The sequence below is a fragment of the Sus scrofa genome, chromosome 10 (genome assembly GCF_000003025.6).
Source record: "Sus scrofa isolate TJ Tabasco breed Duroc chromosome 10, Sscrofa11.1, whole genome shotgun sequence".
NCBI classification, from domain to species: domain Eukaryota; kingdom Metazoa; phylum Chordata; class Mammalia; order Artiodactyla; family Suidae; genus Sus; species Sus scrofa.
In genome coordinates this window covers 50,293,358-50,317,614 of record NC_010452.4, presented here as the reverse complement: position 1 = coordinate 50,317,614, position 24,257 = coordinate 50,293,358, and the positions used below count along the sequence as shown (strand labels likewise).

The 24,257-nt window shown below is 38.2% G+C and overlaps 2 protein-coding genes and 1 long non-coding RNA gene across 9 annotated transcripts in view; 1 reads left to right on the top strand and 2 right to left on the bottom strand.

Moving 5' to 3' along the window:
* ENKUR (enkurin, TRPC channel interacting protein) overlaps positions 1 to 7,118 on the bottom strand; it is a 53,815-nt gene extending 46,697 nt beyond the window's left edge. For 3 of the 5 annotated variants that reach the window (XR_002336356.1, XM_021064913.1, XM_021064912.1), the window contains exon 1: positions 6,400 to 7,006. Coding sequence is in view for 2 of the 5 variants with exons in the window: in XM_021064913.1 (XP_020920572.1) it covers positions 6,400 to 6,476 (77 nt within the window). In the remaining 3 variants the exon portion in view is untranslated. Of the gene's footprint in view, positions 1 to 6,399 lie in introns of all 5 variants that reach the window. The other 2 variants (XM_021064914.1, XM_021064915.1) reach the window with 2 other exon arrangements.
* On the top strand, positions 7,031 to 19,066 carry THNSL1 (threonine synthase like 1). Of its 3 annotated transcripts, XM_021064908.1 has the most exons (3): positions 7,171 to 7,330; positions 7,631 to 8,071; positions 13,619 to 19,066. In XM_021064908.1, exon 3 carries the CDS (start codon positions 13,667 to 13,669, stop codon positions 15,896 to 15,898), a length of 2,232 nt encoding a protein of 743 aa, XP_020920567.1. In that variant the 5' UTR covers positions 7,171 to 7,330; positions 7,631 to 8,071; positions 13,619 to 13,666; the 3' UTR covers positions 15,899 to 19,066. The 3 variants fall into 3 exon arrangements, with proteins under 3 accessions (XP_020920569.1, XP_020920568.1, XP_020920567.1); XM_021064910.1 differs by lacking the exons at positions 7,171 to 7,330; positions 7,631 to 8,071 and adding an exon at positions 7,031 to 7,061; XM_021064909.1 differs by lacking the exon at positions 7,631 to 8,071 and having other exon boundaries at positions 7,128 to 7,330.
* Positions 19,416 to 24,257, bottom strand: part of LOC102166141 — a 124,100-nt gene continuing 119,258 nt past the window's right edge. The window contains exon 7 of the long non-coding RNA XR_002336362.1: positions 19,416 to 23,485. This is a non-coding gene — a long non-coding RNA (uncharacterized LOC102166141). The remainder of the gene's footprint in view (positions 23,486 to 24,257) is intronic.

The following is a 24,257-nucleotide window of genomic DNA, read 5'->3' as shown; positions in this document are numbered from 1 at the left end:
CAACGCCAGATCCTTAACCCACTGAGTGATGTCAGGGATCAAACCTGAATCCTCATCGACACTAGTCAGATTCGTTACTGCTGAGCCACAACAGGAACTCCGAAACTGTTATATTTAAAATGGATAAGCAACAAGGTCCTGCTGTATAGCACAGGGAATCAATCACTTGTGATAGAACATAATGGAAGATAATACAGGAAAAAGAATGTATGAACATGTATGACTAGGTCACTTTGCCATATAGCAGAAATTGACAGAACACTGTAGATCAACTACATTTTATTTTTTAGTTTTAATTTTTTTTTTTTTTTTTTTTTTTTTTTGCTTTTTAGGGCTGCACACGGGGCATATGGAGGTTCCCAGGCTAGGGGTCTAATCGGAGCTACAGCTGCCGGCCCATGCCAGAGCCACAGCAACACCAGATCCAAGCTGCATCTGAGACCTACACCACAGCTCATGGCCATGCCGGATCCTTGACCCACTGAGCGAGGCCAGGGATCGAACCCTCAACCTCATGGATACTAGTCAGATTTGTTTCCATTGCACTACAATGGGAACTCCTATAAATCAACTATACTTTAATAAAAAATGTTTAAGATTTTAAAACGTACATTTCATTTACAAGAAATTTCATGCTCATGTGTGGCATTCCCTCCCTTTCTATCATTATTTTTTATTTTCATGTCATCACGAAAAAATAACTTATTTCATCATAACACATTAATGTTTAAATACTAAACAGTTATTTGCTATATGATAAATTATCTAAAGACTAAAAAAAATATATGCTATTGAAGTAAAAGATGCTCTTTAAGCTTGTTTTAAGTATTATTCAGGATAAAAGGCAGTGTGCAAACTGGTCAAAGTTATGAGCTTTGGTGTCAGACTTGTATCTCAATCCTGTTCTTCCAGCTGCCTCAACATTCTGGGCCTGACATGGATAACTTTCCTCATCTTATAGGGTTTTTGTGAGAATTAAATAAAATAATGATTGTGAAAAACATAGAACAGTACCTGGCACATTGTAAACACTAATACATTAAAAAATATCATCGGGAGTTCCCATCGTGGCTCAGTGGTTAACGAATCCGACTAGGAACCATGAGGTTGCAGGTTCAATCCCTGGCCTCGCTCAGTGGGTCATGGACCCGGTGTTGCCCTGAGCTGTGGTGTAGGGTGCAGACGGGGCTTGGATCTGGCGTTGCTGTGGCTCTGGGGTAGGCCGGCGGCTGCAGCTCTGATTGGACCCCTAGCCTGGGAACCTTCATATGCCGCAGGTGTGGCCCTGAAGAGACAAAAGACAACAACAACAAAAAGTTATCACCATTACTAGTAGTAGTAGTATTCTTACTGTTATTGTTATTGGATAGTCACCTTTTTTTAAATAAAAAAAATATTTACCTCTCTACTTGATTTTACTTGTGTCCTAGCAGACATAGCCTTATTCTCTAAAAATTCAAGTCATGGTATATAAATGGTTATTTTAAGAGACAGGCACACATACACTGACATACTTTCCTGACCTGTAAGAAAATGATTTTCAACTATGACATACTCTACAGTCTGTTCAAGATATATATATATATATTTATATATATATATATATATTTAAGAGACTATATATATATATATTTATATTTACATATATAGTCTTTTGAGGGCTGCACCCGAGGCACATGGAGTCTGTTTAAGAGGTATATATATGCTTACATATATATGAGACTATATATATATATAGTCATTTGAGGGCTGCACCCGAGGCATATGGAGGTTCCCAGGCGAGTGGTCTAATCGGAGCTACAGCTGCCAGCCTACACCACAGCCACAGCAACATCACATCTGAGCCGCATCTTCAACCTAAATCACAGTTCACAGCAATGCCGGATCCTAAGCTCACTGATTGAAGCCAGGGATGGAACCCGCAACCTCATGGTTCCTACGTGGATTTGTTTCCACTGTGCCATGACAGGAACTCCCAGTCTGCCTAAGATATTGAACCTGGTTCTGTAAAGGAATAAACTTCTCAAAAATGAGTCTAATATAATATAAAAATTCACTTCTCAACAAATTTCCCTGGCAACTGATTTTAGGAAATACTGTTACCCTGTTTTCTTCTAACATTTTTAGGTACATGTGCAATGCCAGAGAGATGTGCTAATATATACTATGTGTTATATCTATAGAAATCTAAATGAAGGCCAATGATCCACAATGAACATTTAGCCAGTAAATGCATATGGAAGCTGCAAATTCTCCTTGCTGACAAAATTCCTCTCTGTGGATGTCTTTACCCTCATCCCTATGTCTGAAGGGGAAAAATGCCTTCTCGAATTATCCCTTTCATGACTAGTTTCCCCGGCCTTTAATTCTTCCACATTCTTTAGGTGATTCTATTATACAGCACATCTTTAGTTGTGTGTTTGATTCTCCTGGTGATTCTGAAAGCTTCTATGTGAACTGTGAGGTTCAGTCAAAGAATGAATATATATATAAGCATGAGAAGAGCAACTGGGTAAAAACAACTGAAGCAATGAAGCAAAGTGTTATGATTGTGGATGTCTGCAGACTGAAGAGCCATATGAAAATCTGAGTAACTTCTAACCCTAATCATAAAACACTGTCCAAGATCATGTACGGCAACAGTGGTAATTTAGCATAAAATTTCATTATGCTGAAAACAAAGACTTTGGAATATTCTTGACTTTCTTTGACTCCAATTTCATTTAAAAGGACTACTGCTTTCCTCAGTTTAACTACTGGCTATAATTAGTCGGCAAAGTAGATAAGAACCTCAGGAGAAAGTGACTGTGCCATCTAAGATTTCATAACAGTCAAGACTGCTTTGCAAAGTCAGGTACATAACCAGACTTTAAACAAAGAGATGTTACAAAACTTCAGAAAATACAGATATAGCAGTATGAAAACTGAATAAAATGGAAGATAGTCCAAGAAGAATGAGAAGCTCCAAAAATAAAATTCTTGACTGTATGTTACAATTAATCCCAATGAGAACCAGAAAATCTTAAAAAAATTAGAGAGTGCTTAGGATATTAAATATTCCCATTTTCAAACAGCATGCATCCAGAAACTCCATACCAGTGAACTTGGAAAGCATCTAAAAATCTGTACAGAAGCAATGATGGTCTGAGCTACTTGGAGTTTCAGATCACTGAAATGAACATCATTAATAAAAATATTTTTGGACTGATAAATCAGGCCAACACCTTAGGCATACTAATCCTGATGTTAGCAAAGCCTATTATTAAAGCCTTGCTGATAAGGCAGAGCAATATGAACTGATTAATGGATGCATTTAGGTGACTGACTAAACCTTCAAACACAGGACTGCCGTCAGCCTAGAAAGAGGTATCCGAGTAGTCTACTACAGTGCAAAGTACTTTCCCTGTTCGAAGACAGAGATATAAAAGACATCCTCGGAGTTCCCATCGTGGCTCAGTGGTTAACAAATCTGACTAGGAACCATGAGGTTGCGGGTTCGATCCCTGGCCTTGCTCAGTGGGTCAAGGATCTGGCGTTGCCCTGAGCTGTGGTGTAGGGTGCAGACGAGGCTTGGATCTGGAGTAGGCCAGTGGCTACAGCTCCGATTCGACCCCTAGCCCGGGAACCTCCATATGCCGCAGGAGTGGCCCAAGAAATGGCAAAAAGACAAAAAAAAGACATCCTTATTAGATTTGCAAATGATATGAAGCTGGGAGTCATGGTAAAGATGAGAGAGTCAAAATTTAAAACTAGGGAGGTCCCATTATGGCTCAGCAGGTTATGAACCTGACTAGTATCCATGAGGATTCGAGTTTGATCCTGGGCTTGCTCAGTGGGTTAAGGATCCAGTGTTGTTGTGAGCTGTGGTGTAGGTCACAGACGTGTCTCAGATCCTGCACTTCTGTGGCTGTGGTGTAGGCTGCAGCTCTGATCCCACACCTAGCCTGGGAATTTCCTTATGCTGCAGGTATGGCCCTAAAAAACAAAAACAGAAACAAAATTCAAAACTATCTCCAGAGACTAATGATGAGTTTTAGATTAAAAAAGAATCAGTTACACAACTTTAGAATGGGAGAGACCAAGCTTATTCATAATTCATGTGGGAATTCCAATGTAAGACAATGGTGGGGCCTGACTGTCAAACTGCTAATGAATGCACTAATACAAGTATTGTGTATCAAGGAAAGGAGACAATGGTTCCACAGGCTGTTCAGACCATATATGGAATATTATCTTTAACAAAAAGGAAGGAGAAAATGACTGGAGATATTAAGTCACTGGAACCATCGAGAGAAGGGTGACAAATCTGTGAAGCACTTGGAAACCACCTCTTGCATGGTAAGCAACTGAAATGTTAAAAACCGATTCATAGCTTCTCTAACCTCTGTTTTTATAAATTAGTATTTTGCATGTATGACACCCTGTCAGATTAAAAACTCCCTATGTTTGGAGTTCCTGTCATGGTGCAGCAGAAACGAATCTGACTAGGAACCATGAGGTTGTGAGTTCGATCCCCGCCCTCGCTCAGTGGGTTAAGGATCCAGTGTTGCTGTAAGCAGTGGTGTGGGTCACAGATATGGCTTGGATCTGGCATTGCTGTGGCTATGGCGTAGGCCGGCAGCTGTAACTCTGACTAGACCCCTCGCCTGGGAACCTCCATATGCGCAGGTGTGGCTCTAAAAAAGCAAAAAAAGAAAGAAAGAAAGAAAGAAAGAAAGAAAGAAAGAAAGAAAGAAAGCCAAACAAACAAACCCCAAACCAAAAAACTCCCCATGGTTGTTGCTGACAGTGCAGGTTGACTTCATTACAACACAGTGAGTTCTCTGGCATCACTTCTGGATGCCTTCTACTCCTTTCCCTGTAAGTTCATCTTTCCTACTTACTCCTTCAGAGTAAACTGAACAGTCTGTCCTGTCACTCCAACATTGCCCGCAATGTTATCCATTAATAGGGGTTCAGTAAGTGCTTGCCAAATGAATAAAGATTTTTTCCTATAAAATTTCTTGAAAGTCACCTAGCTGCAGTAAAGCTTTTTGATATATCAATAAACAAAACATCTATTTGTAAACTATCTTAACATTCAAATTCAGCATTCTATAGAAAATATAATCTGTCATTGGGTTACAGAGAGGAGGAGCTTTACCGTGTATACTATACAAGTTTCTCAACAAAAGTCCATTCAGCAATGGTTAATTTGAACACTTCTCATAAATTCTGCAACTACACCATATCTTATTTTGAATTACTATTTCCAAACTACTACTAGATTTTGAGAAACTAATGGAAGATAAAATAGGTATTGGTCTGGTTAAAAACAGATTCTTAGACTTAAAAATGAAAGGATCTGTCCACTTGGTGAAGATGTGATGCACCCCAAGTAATTACTTTAGTAATCTAGTAATTATTTTTTTTTAAATAATTGACAATTATATCTGAAACACCTTAAAGATTATCTACTTTATTTAGTTTGTTTTATAGGTGAGAAAACAAATGAAAATGTATTCATGGTCACAAAACCAATTGGCATCCTGTTTTGGGTTTTAATTTTTGTTGTTGTCTTTAATTTGTTTTAGTTTAGTGTTCTTTCAATGTGGCTCTGACTTGTATCAGGAAAAGAAGAAAGGTAAAAAACTGAAGATCCTAGGAGGAATGAGATTTTCTCTACCAGTTACCTTCTTTTCTCACCATAGATTTAAGTTCTAAGTCCCTACAAAGAAGAGTAACTGGGATGTCTACTCTGTGGTTATCTTTTTAAAATTTAGGCAATTTAAGGGGTTCTAACACCTATGTAAATATTTTAACTCATTTACATATTTTGGGTATCAACTCTTCATCAACTATTAGATTTTTAAAAAAGGCCTTAGAAACTATTTTTTCCATTTATTTCGTTTCACCAAAAACTGAGACTCCAAAACAAATAGAAATTTATATTTGACAATAATTTTGGGAAAAATAAGTATTATCCCTTTAGAGAAGGAGCAGTGGAGTAGTCATAAATAAAACAATGAACCCCTGAAACCAAAGATCAATATATCCTAACCCGGGATAACAAATGGTGATTTTTCTCTTTTCAACAATAGGAAATTTCAGGCTGTTATATACCACATCATACAGGGACAAGCAAACAAATTAAATACAATTACATACCGTATTAACAGGAGGCTAACAAAAGAAAATATTCCTCTTACAGTACTGGACCTCCCTGTCTGTGAATTGAGATGCTAAATACTTAGATTTTGCAACCTCTTCTTCAAGAAGCTGTCATCCAAGGCTACCTCACTAAAACAAAAATATATGTTATTTCTTTTCGAAAATCCTAGGACGCTGATGTAATCGTGAAATGGAACAATTATTTTCCCCATTCTTGTTTCAAGTGATGATCTTTGCTTACCCACATACCTAGGAGGCTGAGGAGGCTCCTTCCAGTCACTGGGTATGAGGTTATAAATGCTCTCAGAAGAGTACGTTGGATCCATGGCCACCAAATGATTCCTTAAAACTACTCAGCTTTTTTCTCACTATACCAATATCTCCATCCCTTTCTTCACTGCTCCCCCTTTCCTCTCCTACTCTCCTGCCTTCTCAAGGAACTAAGGCTTCTGTGTGTCACACAATTCCCCTTTGACCTCCTCTAAGCGGTCCTCTCTTGGGAAGAAAATAAAATAACTTTTCTATCACTCCTGGGATTGCTTAGCGTTGTTGACGGCGTGGTTGCCGTGGAAACAGTTACTAGGCAACGGGGAAGTGGCAGGCAGCACCGCAAACTAGGTTTCCTCTCTTCCTCCCTCTGCAGCTCCCTTCCTGTCACAGAAGATCAACATAAAAACCATTCTTTACATGTACCTTTGGGGAAAAAGGAGTGAAGAATGACGTCCCCTTAAAAATGTTGCTCTTTTCTGTCTCTGCGTTTGGAGAGAAAGATAAACTTTACCAGAGACAGTCCGGAAGCGACGCTGGTGAGCGGGCGTCACACAACACGCGCGGGCTCCAACCCGGAGGGGCGGGGCGAACGGCTGCGGCCACGCAGACGCACGTCCAACGTCGAGAGCGCGACGGGGGAGGTGAGGAGCCCGAGGCGCGGGTGGAGCACGCGTACCCAATGCCCGGCTGCTCGGGCCGTGGGCGTGGCCCGCAGACCCGGAGGTCGGCACGGGCGCAGGCGCGGAGGCCACAGCGCGCGGGCGGGGCGGGCCTAGCGAGGCCTGGGGTCTGGGCGGTGGGCCAGCACTGACGAGGGCCAGCGGTACGGGGCTGCGTCCCGAGGAGGCGGCACTAGCGGCTCCTTCCCATTTCCTTTCCTTTCTCCCGTCTTCTCAGTGTGGTTTTCTTGGTGAGTTATTTGAGAAGGAAGGGAAACTGTACACTCCAGTCCGTTCCCACCGCATGTCTTTTCCCCTCTGTTCCTTCGCCTTTCCACTGCTCGGTGGTGATCCCCACGCCGTGTCCGCGCTCACCTTCCCTACTGCCTCTGTCCCGGGCTCAGCCCTGACGCCACCTGTGCAAGCGCGCCCGCGCCCAGCCGTCCACCTGTCGCGCCCCTTCCTCCCCTCGACCACCTGCTTCCCTTTCTCCTGCGCCTCGCCCCTTCACCACCTCCTTAACTCTTGATCGGGCTTCTTTCTTCTCGTAGGTCTTGACTTTATTAGACGAACAGCCTAACCAAGAAGGAGAAGCCTTTTCAATGGGCACTTGGATTTTTGCCCCCCCCCCTTCCTTTGGTGTCCCTTTTAGAAAATGGCCTTAGAATCGGTTTATTCCTTTGGCACCATTTGATCTTCCATGAACCGACTTATACCAAAATGACTGCTGAAAGAAGCTGTTAGAAGCCTTTGCCTTCCAGAGGCTCTAAAAGACATTTTGGCAGTATGATTTGGGCCGGATGATAATGATTCTGAACCAAACTTGTAATAGGGGCCACTCTGCCCAAAGGGAGTAAGGATTCTCAAAGATAGAAAAGGCCAGTTTTGGTCGTCTTACTGCCAGGTGCTCGGTGGAGGGATCAAAACAGCATGGTGGCTTGGTTAACTTAGGCTATGCTGAATGTATCGTCTCTCTCAGTGAATTTAACTAGGTAAGAATAAATTTAGAATAAATTTCAGATAAATGGCACCTTGAAGATGGTGCTCATGTTCTTTACATCAGATTTTCTATTTTCCAAAACATTTTGTAAGGATACAGCCACTTTGCCCTTTTCCTTTACATTTTGAGTATTTTATGTTTTGGGGGTTTTTTGCTTAGCATTTATAGAGGAAACTTCTGTTCTCTTTGTATGCTAAGATTTGAATTAAGGACTCAGAATGATAATACCGTTAGCCAAGTGCATAGTCATTGCCCAAAGTTTATAAATTTTCTAATTAGAAGGAACATTTTAGGACTCTTTATGTTAATCAGTCCCTAAAAGAGCCAATAAGGACAAAGCGTGATTTCTCCAGTTAGTAAGCATCAACTGACCTTAGGTAGTCTTGACTTTACTAAATACAGTAATTTCACTGATGTCAGTATATTTATTGTGGTTTTAAAAATACAAAACAGGATTAAGGTCTCACACTGTGGTATATCTAGTGTACAGTCTTAATGCAGTTGTTAATCATCTGGAAAGGAACATTTTTTCCTTTAGATAATTGGTTTATAATTCTTCTTGCCTTTTGAAAGCATCTTTACAAAGAATAAATTTCTAATTTTTATAATTCCTTCAAAATGGCAATCCTGTTCAAGGAAATGCCACTGTCCAGTATTCCACAGGGAATTAGTATTGGTGTACCATCAGAATTAGTATTGGTGAACTTTTTCTGTACAGGGCTAGATGATACATATTTTAGGCCTTTGCAAGCCAGATGGTTTCTCTCAAAACTACCCAGCTCTACCATTATAACTCAATAGCAGCCAAAGACAATATTTAACAAACAAACAAATAAGTGAGCAAAGTTTAGTTCCCGTGAAACTTAATTAACAACAACGGGGGGTGGGGTGGGGTGGGGGAATAAATGGTTGTACATACAAATTAGATTTTTTCCTGAAGAATATTTTAATCTATGTAGATGAATAAAATGGGCAGAGTTGGGAATATAAGACAACTGAAAATAAATCCTTTCTAAAGCCATAGTCCTTACAAATTCCTTACGATATTTTTCTAAGTTAAAGAATTGTAGGAGTTCCCGTCGTGGCGCAGTGGTTAACGAATCCGACTAGGAACCATGAGGTTGCGGGTTCGATCCCTGACCTTGCTCAGTGGGTTAACGATCCGGCGTTGCCGTGAGCTGTGGTGTAGGTTGCAGACACAGCTCGGATCCCGCGTTGCTGTGGCTCTGGCGTAGGCCAATGGCTACAGCTCCGATTGGACCCCTAGCCTGGGAACCTCCATATGCCGCGGGAACGGCCCAAAGAAATAGCAAAAAGACAAAAAAAAAAAAAAAAAAAAAAGAATTGTAAAGGCTATATAAAATGTCTTGTGAATTAGATACTTGAGACCATTAAGAGAATATCTGACTTCAGACCAACACCAGGAAAGGCTTCGTCAGCTTTGATTCTAAGACAAATAAGAGTAGTGAACTTGATTTAAGATCCCTGTGATTACCACAGGGCACTGAAGTGTGGTCCTTCCACCTCCTCCACCTGGCTGTTTCAGTCAGCTGACTAACTGGAGGGCTTGTTAAGAGGATTTTTACTTAGTAGTCAGAAGCAGCAAAGCTTCTAACCTGCTGGTTAGTTTGTATTCTACTATGGTTGCCTTTTTTTATTATTTCTTGGAAAACAATTTACTGCTGTAAAATGCTGTAATTTTTAAGAATTTTTTAAAACCTCAGAATACCTTTCTTCATAAAATAGTGGACTAGATTTAATCATTCTTAGAAATTTAAATAGAGATTGTATTAAGATAGGATGCCAAGTAGTTCTTTGATGAACTCATTCATGATGAGTCACGTCTCATCATGAAATAATTTTTGAAGTGCCATGTCTTAGGTTTTATTTGGGGAGGGTATATAATAAACATTTTTAAATGTGTGACAAATGCTAAATTTTATTTTTTGCTTATGGAGGTTCCCAGGCTAGGGGTCGAATTGGAGCTACAGCTGCCAGCCTACACCACAGCCACAGCAACGCAGGATCTGAGCCACTGAGCGAGGCCAGGGATAGAACCCACAACCTCATGGTTACTAGTTGGATTCGTTTCCACTGCATCACAACGGGAACTCCCTAAATTATTTTTGCCAAGAAGATTTTGATGATTTCCCAGAGATACTGGAAACTATTTTTATAATGGAATTGAACAATTCTAGCCTACTTTGGAAGCAAAAATTGATAATGGGCTTAGTATGATTTCGGTTGATTAGTCATCTAGTGGTAAATATAGAAAAATATCACTGTAAATAGCTGCCTGAAAATTAATATGTATTTCTGGCTTAAAATGTAATTTTGTTAGCATTCTTCGGAAATAATTTTAAAACATTTTAAAAAGTGATTTCTGTACTTTTTCCCCCTTGAATTCTTTATTCAGTTTTGGTCAGCTTGCCACAGTAAAATTATTAAATATCATACTTCAAGGTTACACAATACTTGAATTAATATATACATGTGGACATTCTGTTTTTGTTTTTTAAAGTTCTTGCTGTGATATACATCACTGCCTTTTCATTATTCTATTTGAATGACAAGTGACTTCCATGTCTAAAATGTATCCATTGGACCTAGTGGGTCAAAAAGCTCCACTGTAAGTGATAGTAAGAAAAACCTATTTAAAAAGTATTAATGTGGAGTTCCCGTCGTGGCGCAGTGGTTAACGAATCTGACTAGGAACCATGAGGTTGCGGGTTCGGTCCCTGGCCTTGCTCAGTGGGTTAAGGATCCGGTGTTGCTGTGAGCTGTGGTGTAGGTTGCAGATGCGGCTTGGATCCTGTGTTGCTGTGGCTCTGGCGTAGGCTGGTGGCTACAGCTCCAATTCAACCCCTAGCCTGGGAACCTCCATATGCTACGGGAGTGGCCCAAAGAAATAGCAAAAAGACCAAAAAAAAAGTATTAATGTGTAATGGAGTGGTATAGACCTTCCATCCAGTGAGGAATCAGAGAGTTTACTATAAAATATTTTTGTGTAGAACTTGGTTGTACAAAAATTATTTGAGACCATCATGATTCAGTAAAATCTGAGTACTTTATGGCTAAGAGATTTGGTCTTTGAGTACTGTTTTTGTTTTCTGATTCTTATGTGATTTACTCCCATTTAATTTGAAATAGCTTTGTCCTTTGGCTGAAGAAAACTTGCCTATTCCTGGCCACTATACTGGAAAACATATCAAAATATAAAGTAAATGAAAACCATCTAATAACATGGCTTTGAATCATAAAGGAGAATGATATGCAGTCGATCCCACTTTGTTCACAGGTTCCATATTTGTAAATTCTACTCGCTAGATTTTATTTATAACTCAAAATTAATACCTGCAGGACTTTGGCAGTCATTCATGGCCACGGGCTTATTGGTGAAAAATTTGAGACATGCATGTTCGAAGCTGGGGTCAAGCAAGGCAATGTTCTTTCTTGTTTTGGCTCCTACTATAAACAAGTATCTTTTGAATTCTATTTAGTGCCGCTTTTTTTTTTTTTTTCATTTTTGCGCTTACAGGTGATAATTTTGCTGTTCAAAATGGCCTCCAAGCAGAGTGCTGAAGTGCTGCTTAGTGTTCCCAAGGCAATCAGGCCACATCGTGCTTTACAGAGAAAATGTGTGTGTTAGATGAAATTCGCTGAGGCAGGCGTTAGAGTACTGTTGGCTGAGTTCAGTGGTAATGAATCACTTATGTATGTATGTTTAAAGAAGATGTCTCTAAACAGAAACACACATAAAACATTATGTATTGATCAGTTGGCAAAAATATTGTGGCCAGAGACTCACAGGAACCTAGCACTGTATTTCCCCTAGAAGCAAAGGTTCATTATTCACTAATTCATATTCGCGGTGACTGGTAGAACATAGCTACTATGAATAAAAAGAATTGACTATATTACCTCTTAAGTAAAAATTCGATTTCCAGATAAAGGTTATATGCTGTGGGCATTATTCCATCTTCTCTTGTCTTTTGGTTTAGGATGTGTTGATACATATTTAAGATGCACGTATTGGGAAAAAAAGACAGTACTATTTTAATCTTTTAATAGTGGTTTTAGGGAACCATGAAAAGGGTCAGTTTATCATTTTTCTGTACTTAAAAATTTTCAGATGGATAGTTTAATGATAGTTTATGTGTGGAATTTTATGATACTGTGTGCAGTTATGATTCACTTGAAAATTTTCCCATTGTACACTGCACTTTTTGCTAAGATTGATTTTACCTCAGCATTCATCAACTCTTCACTGGTTCTTATGTGTCTTATAAGTCAGTGGGAGTTAAACACCTAGAAGCTGAAAAGCCAAATAAGGAAGTGTATTCCTTCTCCTGACAATTCCAGTTTAGCTTGTTAATTTCAATGTTAGCTTAAAATGGTTTAAATGTTTTATTGGAGAACAGTTTGAGTAGCATAGATGATCAGAGTAGTAAAATGATCGCAAATTCTCAGAACTTGTTTAAACATACCATCTAACATTTAACATGTCTTAGTTGCATATTGGTCCTACCACAGAACATGTGAAAAGCCCCACTACATGCCTGTAAAGTTAGTCAATCTAAATAAACATTGGAGCAGTTATTAAATTGTACTTTACATATGACTAAAAATTTGACTTGTCTGGCGTACATTTGTGTTTTAAATGGTGAGTATACTTCCAAAGACAGGGATTTGACCAGTGTGGGGAATTAAAGAGCTTCTCCAGATACCAGAATAAGTTTGACCTCTTATCGTTGGAAACATTCCTGAGTCTTTTTGTTATTACTCTGGAGTCTGGAATTTGAATTAAGTATCTCCATGATGATGTTTATGGGCCAGAAATAAAAGTGATGGTCCAATGCAGATAATGTTATGGATATGCAGCCTTTGACTTTGCTGCTGATTATCAATGTTTCTTAGGTGTTTGGGTGATGTTATATCTTTCACTACCTTTTTTTAAGACCAACATAATGAAAAATATATAAGAATGATTCTTAACAGTATGCACGTAAGAGGCATGAAAAACAGAAAATGTCATACTTTTATAGTTTAGAAAATTATTTAAGCATTTTATAAGCAAATATTCTGGTCACTTGTGAATTCTTTGACTAAGAAGTTTATAAATATTATGATAGTCTATCAACATCTTCATATAACTAAAGAGAAATTAAATATAAAGAATATTGTTTAGCTTCCTGAATTGCAAGTAAATAGCATTCCAACTCCAAATAATCCTTATTTACATGAGTTATAAACCATGAGACAGTTTTCATTACAGGAAAAAATACTAATTTTATTTCTGTAGCTCATAGTAAGACAAATTGTTTAATTTTGATTAATCAATGTCTTGAGATAAGATTAATAAAAAGGATAATGTGTGATATATAAGAATTTGGGTTCAAATACTTTTAAAAATATCCCATAAATTTGGAAAGATTTTAACAGTTTATGTACTGAGGGCATGGTTATACTCAAGCCTTTTGGGATTTTAAGTCTTATTGAAATTAGTAACCACGTGTCTTTTTGTTTTTGTTTTGAAAAGGGCTAAAGCCAGTTTTTAGGTTGGCTTGGGCAGAACAGTGAAAAGAGAATGCTCCACTTGAACCGATGTCAGCATCTGAAACAAATAACTCAGAGATGTTTTCCCAGTATGCATGTTAAAATGGATAAACATGCACAGCTATTTCTTTCAAGACCCTTTGCACTTGCAGAATTAAGGAAGTCGTGGCGCTCAATCTCCTCTCTCATGGGAGACAAAAATATTGTCCTGATGGGACCACCCGGTGCTGGGAAAACAACAGTAGGCAGAATAATAGGTCAGAAACTAGGTTGTTGTGTCATAGATGTGGATGATGATATCCTTGAAAAAACCTGGAATATGAGTGTATCTGAAAAATTACAGGATGTTGGTAATGAACAGTTTTTAGAAGAGGAAGGAAGAGCTGTGTTAAACCTGTCTGCATCTGGAAGTGTGATTTCCCTTACTGGGTCCAATCCAATGCATGATGGTAGCATGTGGCATCTAAAGAAAAATGGGATAATTGTATATCTGGATGTACCGCTAATAGATATAGTTGGTCGCCTAAAATTAATGAAAATAGATAGGATTGTGGGTCAGAATTCTGGAACATCTATGAAAGACCTACTTAAATTTAGAAGACAGTATTATAAGAAGTGGTACGATACTCGTGTGTTTTGTGAAAGTGGGGCTTCCCCAGAGGAGGTAGCTGACAAAGTGCTGAATGCAGTTAAGAGATACCAAGACGTGGACTCAGAAACATTCATTTCCACAAGGCACATTTGGCCTAAAGACTGTGAACAGAAGGTTCCAACAAAATTCTTTAGTGATGCTGTGATTGAGGGGTTAGCTTCTGATGGTGGACTTTTTGTTCCTGAAAAGGAGTTTCCAAAATTAAACTGGAGGGAGTGGAAAAGCCTTGTAGGAGCAACTTACATAGAAAGAGCACAAATACTCTTGGAAAAATGCATACACCCTGCTGACATACCTCCTGCCAAGTTGGGAGAAATGATTGAAACTGCTTATGGGGAAAACTTTGCCTGCTCAAAAATTGCCCCTGTCAGGCACCTGTCAGGCAACCAGTTCATCCTGGAGTTGTTTCATGGACCAACAGGATCATTTAAAGATCTGTCTTTACAGCTTATGCCTCATATTTTTGCACATTGCATTCCACCAAGTTGCAATTACATGATACTTGTGGCCACCTCAGGAGACACAGGGAGTGCAGTCTTAAATGGCTTTAGTCGTCTTAATAACAATGACAAGCAAAGAATAGCTGTGGCCACATTTTTTCCTGAGAATGGAGTAAGTGAATTTCAGAAAGCACAAATAATTGGCAATCAGCAAGAAAATGGATGGGCTGTAGGTGTCAAGTCAGATTTTGATTTTTGCCAGACATCTATAAAGAGAATCTTTAAAGATTCCGATTTTACTGGCTTTCTTACTGTGGAATATGGAACTGTCTTAAGTTCAGCTAATTCCATAAACTGGGGCCGACTGCTTCCCCAAGTAGTTTATCATGCTTCTGCATACCTTGATCTCGTTAGCCAAGGATTTATTTCTTTTGGAAGCCCAGTTGATGTCTGTATTCCCACAGGAAACTTTGGTAACATTTTAGCAGCGGTGTATGCCAAAATGATGGGAATCCCTATTCGAAAATTTATTTGTGCTTCTAATCAGAACCATGTTTTGACTGATTTTATAAAAACAGGACATTATGATCTAAGAGAAAGAAAATTAGCACAAACCTTTTCACCAGCAATAGATATTCTCAAATCTTCAAACCTGGAACGCCATTTACACTTGATGGCTAATAAGGATGGACAATTAATGACAAGATTATTTAATCAATTAGAAGAGCAGCATCACTTTCAGATAGAAAAGATCCTAGTTGAGAAACTTCAGCAGGACTTCGCAGCCGACTGGTGCTCTGAGGGAGAGTGCCTCGCAGCTATCCACTCTACCTACAATACTTCGGGGTATATTTTGGATCCACACACTGCTGTTGCAAAAGTAGTTGCAGACAGAATGCAAGACAAAACTTGCCCAGTTATTGTCTCATCGACAGCTCATTACTCAAAGTTTGCACCTACTATCATGCAGGCTTTAAAGATCAAAGAGATCAACCAGACTTCATCAAGTCAGGTTTATCTACTGAGTTCCTACAATGCGTTACCTCCCCCACATGCAGCTTTATTAGAGAGGACGAAACAGCCAGAGAAGATGGAGTACCAGGTCTGTGCCGCCGATGTGAGTGTCCTGAAGAGTCATGTGGAAAAACTGGTACAAAATCAATTCATGTAAGTTTTCTTGAGTAAAAATTTCTTTCTGGTGATAAGCATGCAATAATAAATCACAAAAGTTGATGTGGAGTAAAGTTAGCATTTTGTTTTTAATGTAAAGATGTATGTCTATATGTAGAAGGTTATCTTAGAATTTCAATAACCTAATCTCTAGGTCTGAATATTATCCCTGCACATGCTCCTTGGATCCTTAATCTAGAAGGGACAAAAAGGCAGCATAGGGCTTTGACCCTTGTGCTTTGCACTCATGAGGGGGATATCAGTTTCTAATCCCTCATCCCCACTTTTAAGTGGACCAAAATGTCTGGTATTTGATTTGGCAATTAAAATATTCAAGCATGACTGTTATGTAGTACATCTATAACCATAACTAGTTTTCTATTGACTAGAAAGATAATTTACCACGCTAATGGTTAACATGTATGGGGGAAGTAGTACATTCACCCACTAAGAAAGGGTTACTGTTGTTGGAGTTTCCTTATGGGTCAGGGGGTTAAGAACCTGATGTCACTGTGGCAAAGGTTGGATTCCTGACCCGGGAACTTCCACATGCCTCAGGCATGGCCAAACCAAAAAACAACCCCCACAAGTGTGCATGTATTTAATTTTTCCTTCTTTGTGGTAACAATACATTATAACCATGGTTTATATTTATGAATTGCCTGAATATTTTATTTCTGAATTAAAGATTATCACTGAAAAGACCTGTTAGTGTAACGGAATACTCTCAACCACAAGATGGCATTCCTAATGTAATTTGTCTTTGCTGATAACATTCTGCTTCATTTTCTGAGGAGAACTGCTTCCATAAACAAACATATTACAAATTGTCAAAAAAAAAAAGAGAATTACAATAGTTAAATGAGCAGAAATAATTTGTTTAAAAATTTAAAAAATTAAACCAATTATGTTAACTTTGGCTTCTAAAAAGTACATTGAAAACCAAAAGTTGAAAACCAAGAGCAGTTACAAGAAAATAATGGAGGATTCAAAGTTCACTGGAGTTCCCATCATGGCTCAATGGTTAACGGATCCAACTAGGAACCATGAGATTGCGGGTTCGATCCCTGGTCTTGCTTAGTGGGTTGAGGATCCGGCGTTGCCGTGAGCTGTGGTGTAGGTCACAGATGCGGCTGGCTTGGATCCCGAGCTGCTGTGGCTCTGGTGTGGGCCAGCGGCTACAGCTCTGATTAGACCCCTAGCCTGGGAACCTCCATATGCTGAGGGTGTGGCCCTAGAAAAGACAAAAAAAAAAAAAAAAAAAAAAAAAAAAAAGTTCACTTATTCTTGTATGTCTTATGTATTTTTTCATTTGCTTTTAAGGATATTTCTTTCAGCAAATGATGCATTTAGAAAATGCCTGTAAAATTTCCTGTGTGTATGAGAATGCACAATTTTTCTGAAAGTGAGAGGGACGGTGTTTAAAAAAGAAAAAAAAGACATGACTTTTGCCCACACGAACTGTAGTGAAGGAGACAACATAAAACATTAAATCATGTTTTAACACAGAACAGTTATTGCGAGATAGTTTACGAGTAAGTGAAAAATGAGTGATACAGTCAAGAGCTATAAGATTTAAAAAGGAAGGGACCAGTCAGAAAAGGCTTCGCATAGGACATAGAGCATGATGTTGGATGGCAAGATTTTCCAGGCGGAAAGGAGGGGAAATACATTCTAGGCAGAGATAAGGGAAGTAGGTATGGTGAGTTGTTCAAGAGAACACTTAAAACTATGCTTGGTTTTGTTCTCCATCCAATACTTGCTGTCACTTTTTTTTGGAAACCAATCCTAGACCTTCTCTCTCACCTAAGTCTCACCTTGCCTAAGTCCAGAGGAATACGCCATCAGTTAAGACATAGTTTCCCATCATCAAATGTCTAAATTTCCTGCACCTGTTTCATGACTTCCGGTGTATCTTGGCTTCTCTTCCCTTCAGAATACTCGCATCCCTTGCACCATCGGTTGTCTCCTCTGCTGTTTCTTCAACTTCTCCCCTCTGATGGATCCCTTCTTTCTGTGCCTTCAGGTGCTCTCTTTTCACATCTTAAAAAGTGTAAGAGCAAAACAAAACTCTAAACATCCACATGCCCCCCCCACTACTCTTTTATTTCTTTATGCTCCAATGAAGACCAACCCTCTTCAAAAAAAGGCTACGTATTTGGTCTATATATTTGTCTACATATTTGGTCTCCACTTTCTTGCCTCTCATTTTCCCCAGTGTGTGGAGAGGACATGTTCAGTTTAAGGAGGAATAGTGGCTCCCCACCGTGCTTTCAGAGTAGAACATTCCTCATCTGACACCCACTGTGGCTTTTCTCTGATTACATACATGTCTTTCCCTCAGAGGTAGCCACTATCCTAAATTTTCTGTTCATCATTTCCTTGTTTGTATTTACAGTTTTGCACTGTTTAGTTCTGCGTTTAGAATATTTTATGCAAATGGAATTATACTATATATAAGGTCTTCTATCCTTCTTTTATTCAAAAACTTTAAAATTGAACCATGCTGACAAACTTTTATTACTGTATAATATTATACAGTACGAATACCATAATTTATCCATTTGCCAGTTAGTGGACATTTAGATTGTCTACTATTTGTCTGTTCTTACATCCAGGGGGTATACCATTTTGTTGTAAAATTTGTGTTGAAGACTAGTGAACGTGGACTTCTAAACTTTTGTGGTCCTAATGACATGTAAAAATAGATTTCATATTTTGCCTCTATTAAAAATGTATGGCTTGTTAATGATATGAAAAACTGTTATCAAGTCTAAGGCTATGGTTATAATTTCTACTTTTCACAATCTTTGAAATTATTTTACAATGTCAGTATATAGTGAATTTGTAAGTTTTTTGAGAAAAAGGCAGTGAGATTTTAAAATTACATATTAATGGAAATTGTAAAATATTTTTCATCAAAATAGAGTTTAGAATATAAATTATTCTGTTTGAAGTTTTTGTTAATAGCATTAATAGCTTTTAATAGTAATTCAGTTTTGAAAATAATAACTTATGGCAAATACTGTTTCTTTCAATCCATTAAATCATTTATAAACATTTAAACTACTTAATGTTAAGAAAAAAGTAGCTTCATGTGAGCCTCAAACTCATGGAAACAAAGTTTTTGTGCATCCAGAAACACGAATAAAGTCTATGTATGAAAATATTTGTGTGGGCCCTCTCTGTATACTTCAGCCACTAAAATCATTCATCTCTTTGAAACTTTAAAAACAAATAGCCTCCTTTAAAATCAATGTGAGAATAAGCTCCTCTGATTGAAAGAAAACAAAGCCTCAGGTTCCTGTCGTGGCTCAGTGGAAATGAATCTGACTAGCGTACACGAGAAAGCAGGTTTGATCCCTGGCCTCACTCAGCGGGCTAAGGATCCAGCACTGCCGTGAGCTGTGGAGTAGGTCACACCTGGCTGGGGTCCTGCGTTGCTGTGGCTGTGGTGTAGGCCGGTGGCTACAGCTCCGATTAGACCCCTAGCCTGGAAACTTCTATATGTTGCAGGTGTGGCCCTAAAAAGACCAAAAAAAAAAAAAAAAAAAGAAAGAAAGAAAAGAAAAGAAAAAGCAAGCAAGCAAAGCCAAGTAAGTTGTCAGTATCATGGAGAAGGGACCTGTTAAGCACAGGAAACCATGTACAGCAGTTCTCTGATCAGTTGACAAGATTTAGACCAGAGCCATGCATCAAAAAGTGGTTTGCTTCCTACGAAAGTATTAGTCAACTCAGCTATTTTTCTCTAAAAAAAGTAAAGAGTTTATCTCTTTTGAGTTCTTAGGACTTGCTTCATCTAGGTGGTAGTAAACAGTTGTCTTTCAAGGAGTCACTGGGCTGAAGTTCCGTGTGTGGATGTGGCATCACCTGTTAGGTTATCATCACAAACTTTGTTGAGATTTTAGTGGCCTATACAACGTAGAGTTGCTAATGGCATGTTTAATTTCATTTACAAATATTAGGAGAGTTTGTAATTTTAAGTTACTTAAATCCACAATGGGCTATTTTAAATAAATTCTTATATTTGTTGTATGAACCCTAAAACTAGTCAATAACATCTTATAGTGAATTTAAAGGTATCTTTGTGAAGTTTTTAATGCTTTATTGCCATTTTTCAAAATGGGAACTTTGAAGTAGATATTCTAGAGCTCAAAATAAATGCAGAAATAAGAAAAAATGCTAGGAACCATTTTGGACAGAAGTGTTTTTAAAAATTTAAACAACAAATCTTGGCACTCCTTAAGGTACAACACATATTAATACATGTCAATGTTTAAATCACTCAATTTTATTTCAGATTAAACTAGGCTTGCTTGTATTTCTGGCAACATTACACTGTAATTTATAACTATATGCCTAGCAATAAGTTTTCTTTTGAAGTCATGTTTGGGGTATACTTGGCAATACACACCCTAGATCTGCAATCTATGTTGTAGTATATCACTTTTTTTCTTTTCTTCTCTTTTTTTTCCTTCCATCCTTCCTTCCTTCCATCCTTCTTTCTTTTCTTGCCGCATCCGTGGCATATAGAATTTCCCAGGTTAGGGGTCTAATTGGAGCTGCAGCTGCCAGCATACATCACAGCCACAGCAACTCAGGATCCAAGTTACGTCTGCGACCTATACCATGGCCCACAGCAGCACCGGACCTTTAACCCACTGAGTGAGGCCAGGGATCGAAGCTGCATCCTCATGGATACTAGTTGAGTTCTTAAACCACTAAGCCACAATAGGAACTCCCACTATAACAGTTTCTTTAAAATTAGAGAACTTCTGTTTTCAATGTTTTGTTGCAGCACTTATTTCATGTTCTCATTGAGTCATTCACTTGCTCTCTGTGATGCTGGTGGTCTTTTCACCTGACACTTGTGTCAGTTGCAGACTTATTAAAAAAGTCCGACTTTACTGCCATTTTAGTGGTTCCAAAAAGCAATTCATGGATGTGATCTGGGTATTGTTTCTGGTGCCAACCTCTAAAGTTGATTCTCTGGTTTTCTGGAGATTCCTTGGGTTGCTTATTATCTTTTAATGAACGTGTTCAGAGTGACTTCTGTTATTTGCAATTAACAACCCTGCCTAATATGGTACTAATGATTACGGGTAAAATTAATGATATTGGCACCAACTAATAGAGAATAGTGAGACATTTCTAGATTATTCCATGAGACAGAAGTATTTCAGCAAACAAAAATATGTAGTCAAATTGTTTTAGGAAAAGTCACATAGTGTCTCTCCTTTTTATAGATATGCAATGCATTATTAGCATATTAGTCCTGCTTTAAGGAGGCTTGTTTCAACATTCTTTTAACTCTTTCTTCCCAAATGTATTTGTCAATCGAAAGAAAACAAATATTTTGCAAATATTTAAAATTCAAAAATGTTGGAATACATAAATATAGGGTGGGAAATTTGTAGAGGTTTAATGGATCCTAAAGTAGTGTCCATACACAATTTTTTTTTTAAATTAAGAAACAACTTAATCTAACCCTTCTGAGAGTCAAAATGAAAACTAGATAATAATGACAGTACAATATAAAATTTATAGGGATGTGTATATTGTGAAATGATTACCATAATAAAGTTAGTTAACACCTACAGTAGGACCTAGAAATAAATGTACAGCCTGAAATTCATTTAATAATACATACACGTGTGTATATGTCTGTATGTCTGTATGTGTGTGTATATGTATATATTTGTATGTCTATATCTATTTGTGTATATATACATATATACATATGAACTCAAATGAACACATTCAATTAAAGAAGCTAGAAAGAAGGGTTAATAAGCCCCCCTCAAAAGATGCAAGAATTAAGGAAAATATCCACCAACCTTCATGACGGAATTACATTCCTTTATCAATTGTAACCATCGTTTAACTATGGATATAAGAGTTAGGCAAAAATTCAATTAAAGCATTCTATGAAAACTGATTGGATATATATAGCCACAGTAAAAAGTACTATATATTTTCTTATTTGTAATTTTGTATTATACATTGTTCAACAGTACAAGTCATAAGAAACTTACACACACACACACACTCTCTCTCTTTTTTCCTAAGAGCCGTTTACTGATACCACACTCAATATGCGGCAAACACGTAACATTACCTTTCTAAAATCTTAAAATTTTGGAGTTTCAAAACATATCTAACCCAAGGGTTTTACATAAAGGAGTGTTAACCTGTTCATTTTAACACAACACAGTTTCCTAATCTAACAGAAAATATGTGCAAGAAAACAGCATTTTTACTGGGTCAAGTGGCCTGGTTAAAATTATTCAACATCCTGGTTTGACAAAATTTGAGTTTATTCATATTTGTTTTGAATTTTATAAGACTCAGGTCAAGCAGCAGAAGCTTTCAGAAAATAATTTTACTTGCCCTTGATATTACCTTTTTTTCTGGGACTATCTCTCCAATCTGTTTGAGATCTTAAATATAATTGGTTGACATAATATTTAAACAACTGCCAAATCAACATGGGTCATTACCAGAAAATACATCATTTCTCATAAATTCCACATCTGTGTAGGGTTCTTCTCTATTAAAGTAATGTAACTTAATCCTAAAAGATCCTAATAGTTTATTTATTCACAGTATTCTGTGTATTTTCCAGAAAAAGAGTCATCAGGTCAAAAGGTACCCCCTTTTCCCTTTAGCGTTGTAGCCTACTATGAAGAAATACAGAACATCTTTCTCTTGAGAAAAGTTGAGTGTAACAATATTTTACTGGCAACAGAAAGAAGGAAAATATTAGTTTAAATCAGGTCAAGAGCATAAAATTTCCCTCAGCCAAAAGTCGTATCGAAATGAAATGAGGGAGTTCCTGTTGTGGCACAGTGGAAACGAATCCTACTAGTATCCACGAGGATATGGGTTTGATCCCTGGCCTCGCTCAGTGGGTTGGGGATCTGGCGTTGCCATGAGTTGTGGTGTAGGTCACCAACACTACTTGGATCCCGTGTTGCTGTGATTTGACCCCTAGCTTTGGAACTTCCATATGCTGTGGGTACGAAAAAAATCTATGTGGGAGTTTTATAATTTTGAAAAATAAAAGAAAGATGGTACCTTGACGTCGTCATCGGAGAAGTCCAAAAATTAAATTTTGTTCATGTACACAAAGTTAATTAGATTTAGAGATTTTATCTTCCCCAATCACCCCTATAAGAGAGTTAATCTACAAACTAAAATGTAAATTTATTGACTTAGAATAGTTGATACATTTTTCCAGTGACCACAGATTGGGTCTTCTCCACCCAGGACTCTCCATTCCTTATATGAAGATATCTAGGAAATAGTTGTTTATTTGGCAAACCAAAGAGAGAAGGACAGTTTTCAGAGATATTTCACTCACAATTATCTGTACTTATCAACTACAATAGAGACTACCTCTTGAGTGAACAGAATATTCTTACCTATTCGACTTCTTCTCTGGACAGTGCTAAATATACACTGCTAACTCTGGATCTTTGGATCATTATTCTTTGGGATCACGTACTTTGGGTGAACATGTACCTTCTTCAGATTTGTTACAAAGCAAAAGAGTCATCGTGTCAGTCCTTGGGAAGCCTATGGACAACTGAGACAAATAATTCAACTTATTAAAAGATTGTATGATAAATACTATGATTAGGACAAGCCAGATATATGGTGTATCCTGAGAAAGCTAGATAGATATTGGTTCCCCTTCATACTGATGTTCCTAAAAGTATCTGTTCCACTTTCCTTTGAGGGAAGTGCCATAGTTTTTGTACTGATCACTGTACCCCAGGCACAATGCAGGAGAGGACAGAGAAGGGCCTCTGCTGGCAGTGGTTACCCTCTCCTGTGCTGTCCTAGGCAGCTCAGCTCTGACCAAACCTGCACACCCCAGTAGCAAAACAAAAACACGGAAACTAACCAAACTCATCCTCTTTGAAAAGCAGTTTAGAAATCCTTTATTGCTATTCAAACATAGTCTTGGGTCTTCTCACCTTCTGATTCCTAGAAGCTTGTGGAAATAGTTCTTTTAAGTGCAAATAGCATTGATAAACATGATTTTCTTTTGACGCAATGTTCCTAATGACATTTAAGTCTTTTTGAAAATTGGCGCCCTTGACAATGGCCTAGTTGGCTCTTTCCTAATCCACCTCAGGCCATAACCATGTTTTAAACCTAAGGCTATGGGATGGGGGCCAAAAAGAGAGAGACAGAAATCAGACTGAGGGATTAAAGCAGGCGTTCTAGAAGAGATGATCACCTGTGAGCCAAAGTTTAAAAGTCAGGTGACAGTTACCTCCGTGAGTTGGTGAGCGGAGGGACCAACATGTCATGGAGAACAGGATGTACTGCTCAGCTTGCCTGGAACAAAA